The 4,130-nt window shown below is 69.9% G+C and overlaps 1 protein-coding gene across 1 annotated transcript; it reads left to right on the top strand.

Annotated features, from left to right (window-relative positions):
• The first annotated feature begins 326 nt into the window (after positions 1-326).
• Positions 327-3,790, top strand: RPS26 (ribosomal protein S26). The gene is made up of 5 exons (XM_074807482.1): positions 327-665; positions 2,672-2,678; positions 3,097-3,273; positions 3,478-3,608; positions 3,693-3,790. The coding sequence occupies exons 1-5, from the start codon at positions 327-329 to the stop codon at positions 3,726-3,728; spliced, it is 690 nt and encodes a 229-aa protein (XP_074663583.1). The 3' UTR covers positions 3,729-3,790.
• The last annotated feature ends 340 nt before the right edge of the window (positions 3,791-4,130 follow it).

Genomic DNA, 4,130 nt, shown 5'->3' with positions numbered 1-4,130 from the left:
GCCAGCCTGCAGCTCCCAGCCCCCCCTTGGTGCGAGCCCGGCGTCGCCCGTCCCCGCTCTCGGGCGAAGCCAAACCTCAGATTAGGTGCTAAACCCCCCAGACCCCCCCCCGCCCCACTGCACCCCCCGCCTGGCGGGGGCCGCTGCGCCCCGAGCTTTAATGAGTCGAAACCCAGAAAGCAGGGACCCCCCCCCCCCCCCCGCCTCCCCGCGGGGCCCGTCGTGGCCGGGGTCTGTCCCGGTTCCCCGTTCCGCAGGGGTGAACCCCCCGTGTGCCTGGACCCCCCGCGGCGGGGGGGGGCGGGGGGGCCCCTCCCTCCACCTCAATGAAGGAAACGTTCAGCCGGGGGGGGGGGCGAGTGTCGGGGCAGCCTTCTGCCCCCCGCCATCTCCTCCTCTTCCTCGGCACAGGCCAGTATCCCCAGCCCGCTCTGCTGCGGGGTTTGACCCCCCACGCTGCCCGCCTGCGAGGGGGGGGCGCTAAATCCAGTCCCCCCCCCCCTTCTACCCCCCCAAAGCCTTCTTGCTCCCTCCGGCACTCCCGGGGGGGCAGCGGGGTCTCCCCGTGTCCCCGCAGCGTCCGTCCCGCTCGCGCGGAGGAGTCGGGGCGGCGGCACCCCAACGCTGGAGCTTTGCCCCCCCCCGGGACCCCCCCCCCCCTCCATGTTCGGAGGGTCTGAAAGAGTTGGGGGGCGGCTGCGGGGTCTCCTCAGCCCCTTCCCCCGGGCTGGGCTCCGGCGGCAGAGCCGGGAGCCGGACGGTTTTGGGGGGCACCAGACCGAGGGAAGGGGCTCCCGGTCCCGCGGGGGGGGGGCCGGAGCCGGGGCCCCTCCGTGATGGGGTGTGGGGGGGGGTCTCCTGGCGAAAGGGATTTAGGGGGGGCGGGGGAGGCAGCCGATAACCAAAAATAAAGCGCGACCCCGGCGACGATCCCCGGCGGGGACCGCGGCCACACCGGCCACCGCCTTGGTGCTGGCGGCCGCAGCCGGGACCCCCCCGGCCGCAGCCCCCCCCCCGCCGCGGGGGGGCCCCGCTCCCCCCCCCCCAGGCCCAGGATGCATAAAACGCCCCTCAGCAGCAGCCGCTCGCGGGGCTCTCCTGAGGTTCAAACCAAAGGCTGTTCCTTTTCTACGGACACAAACACAACCACCTCACGCGGCGGCAACTCCCGTTGCCCCTATTTCCCATTTTCTTTCAATATTCTATTTCTTTTTTTATTATTATTATTTTTTTTTTTTTTCCTCCTTTCTTGCTGTTCTGTGGCCGGTGGCCGCGTGGCGAGCGGGGACGCGGGGCTCAGCTCCCCCCTCCCGCCCGGCCGGAGCCCCCCCCCGCGCCCCCCTTCCCCCCTCCAGCGCCGAAACAACCCCAAAAAGGGGTTTTTACAACCCGAAATGGAAGCTCTGCAGTTTCTGACTGCTCTTGGCTTTTGTTGTTCGTTTTTTATTTTTTTTTTTTTCCTTTCCGTCTCTTTTCTTTTTCCTGTAAAAGAGTCTAAAACAAAAATGTAGGAATTTTGTAAACTCCAGGTCGCTTTACTCGTGTAAATATCTATATTTTTAATCAGATGTATGAAGAACAAACGATGATGTGCAATACCCCGGCCCCCCCCGTGCCCCCCCCCCCCCCCGGCTACGGCCCCTCCTTCCTTTCTAACGGAGTTTTCATTTGTATATCGTTAATGGATTTGCTGTCGTCTTTGTTTTTCCTTTTTTGTGAGGTTAGACTCGCTTTTGGACAAAAAACCACCCCCCCCCGCCCCCCCCCATCCCCCCCCCCCCCCCCCCCCCGTGACCGCAGGAGCTTTTGTATCTGTAAGATATTGTAATTACCTATTTGTGTAACGAGATCTACTACTGTAAGTTTTGTACTGTACTGGCTGAAGGTCTGTTATAAATAAACCGGAGTAATTTAACGCCTCCCCCCCCCTCCCGCCTCCCTTCTGTGGGCTGGGGGGGCTGCGGGGGGGGGGCAGGATCTTGGGGGTCCCTTTGGAGAGCTGGGGGGGGGGAGGAGGACACTGGGGGTGCCCTGTGGGGGTTTGGGGGGGAGGGAGGACACTTGGGCCCCCCCCATAAGGGGTGGGACACACACACACACACACCCCCCCCCGGGATGGCGGGGTGATGGGGGGGTCCCCCCAGAGCTGGGAGGGGGCCTGGGGGGGGGGTAGGGCGGTGGGGACCCCCCCGGGGTGTGAGGGGGGGCAGTGGGGGCCCCTCTGGGGGACACACCCAGGGACCCCCATGGGCGCGGGGGGGACACGCGCGGGCCCTCCCGGGGGTGGGGGGGGCAGGACACGTTCCCCCCCCCCCCGGACTCCATCTCCCAGCGCCCCCCGCGGCGCGCGCGGCGCCGGTGACGTCACACGCAGCACGCGGCGCGCTCTGACTCCTCACCCCCGCGCGGCGCGCAGACCCCTCCGCCGCGGCGAGGAGAAATAGTTCCCCCTCCCCACCCCCGCCCAGCGCCGCCCCCGCCCACCCCGCGTCCCCCACCCAACCCCCCCCCCCCACACTCCGGTCCCACCGGAGGAGCCGCTGCGAGGCGGCCGGAGGGGCCCTGCGGGGCCGGGGCGACCGCGGGGCGGCGGCGGCGGCGCTTCCGGGCGAGGGCGGGTATATAAGGGGCGGCGGCGCGGCGGCCGGACCCTCTTTCGCCGCCCCGGCAGCGAGATGGTGAGGGCGGCGCGGCCGGGGGGGCCCGGGGGGGCCTGGGGGCCGTAGGAAGCCGGGGGGCGGGGGATTGCGGAGGGAGGGGGTGCAGAGAGGCCTTAGGGCCCGTAGGGGGGGCTTGGGGGGCCCGGGGGGGGCACTCGAGGAGGCCCCAGGGCCGAATATGGGGCGGGGGCTTAGGGAGCCTCAGGGCCCGGGGGGGGTGGGGGATGCTTTGGGGGGGGGGTCCCAGGGCCCATATGGGGTAGAGGATGCCGGGGGGGGGGGTGGCGTAGGATCTTATGGAGGTCGGGGGGTGCTGTGGGGAAGAGGGGGGCAGGGGAGGCTTGTGGGGGGCTCGTAGGGGCTGCCGAGCCTGGGCGGGGCAGGGGTGTCGGGGGGGTTCCGGGTTCATCCTGTTTCTGCCCCCCCCCCCCGCCAGACGAAGAAGAGGAGGAACAACGGTCGGGCCAAGAAGGGCCGCGGCCATGTCCAGCCCATCCGCTGCACCAACTGCGCCCGCTGCGTCCCCAAGGACAGGCCATCAAGAAGTTTGTCATCAGGAACATCGTTGAGGCCGCGGCCGTGCGGGACATCTCGGAGGCCAGTGTCTTCGACTGTGAGAGCGGGGGGGGCCCGGGGGGGCCGCGGGAGGCATCGGGGGAGGGCGGGGGGGGGGGCGCTGCGAGGGGCAGCGAGGTGCCCCTGAAACGGGGGCCAAACCCAACCCCGGGTGGGGGACGGGGAGGGGGACGCCCGTGCCCTGAGGGGCTTTGGGGTGATGGGGGGGGCCGCTGACCCCCCCTTTTTGCCCCCCCCCCAGCGTACGTCCTGCCCAAGCTGTACGTGAAGCTGCATTACTGCGTCAGCTGCGCCATCCACAGCAAGGTGGTGCGGAACCGCTCGCGGGAGGCGCGGAAGGACCGGACCCCCCCGCCGCGCTTCAGACCCGCCGTACGTATCGGGGAGGGGGCGATTGGGGGTTCACACCCCCCCCCCCCCGACATCTGCCTGACTCTCTCCTTTCCCCCCCCGCAGGGTGCTGCCCCCCGCCCCCCCCCCAAGCCGATGTGAGGAGGCTCCGGCCGGACGTGGCCCCCCCCCCAGCGCAGACTCAATAAAGGATCCTGCACCCAGCCCGGCTCCGCGTCTCTTGGGGGGGGGGTGCGGGGGGGGGTGGGTCACTCTGGGGGCAGATGGGGGTGTTTGGGGTGACTGGGGGGCTCCCAGCCCCCTTCTTGGGTGAGGGGGGGCCCTGCGCTCACCCTGGGGAAGCTGGGGTGGGGGGGGCTGCTGCTCACCCCATGGAGGGGGGAGCCCCGTCCTGGGGGGGCTCTTTGCCCACTGTGCTGTTTTTTGGGGGGTGGATGGACGGACGGACAGCGCCTGTCGCAGGGCTGGGGGGGGAGGGTGCTGGCCCTGTGCCCCCCCCCCCCCCCCCCCAAATCCCCTCAGGTCCTGGAGCTGCCCCCGCCA

Source organism: Strix aluco, chromosome 27 (assembly GCF_031877795.1).
Source record: "Strix aluco isolate bStrAlu1 chromosome 27, bStrAlu1.hap1, whole genome shotgun sequence".
NCBI classification, from domain to species: domain Eukaryota; kingdom Metazoa; phylum Chordata; class Aves; order Strigiformes; family Strigidae; genus Strix; species Strix aluco.
This window is presented reverse-complemented; position numbering and strand designations above follow the sequence as displayed.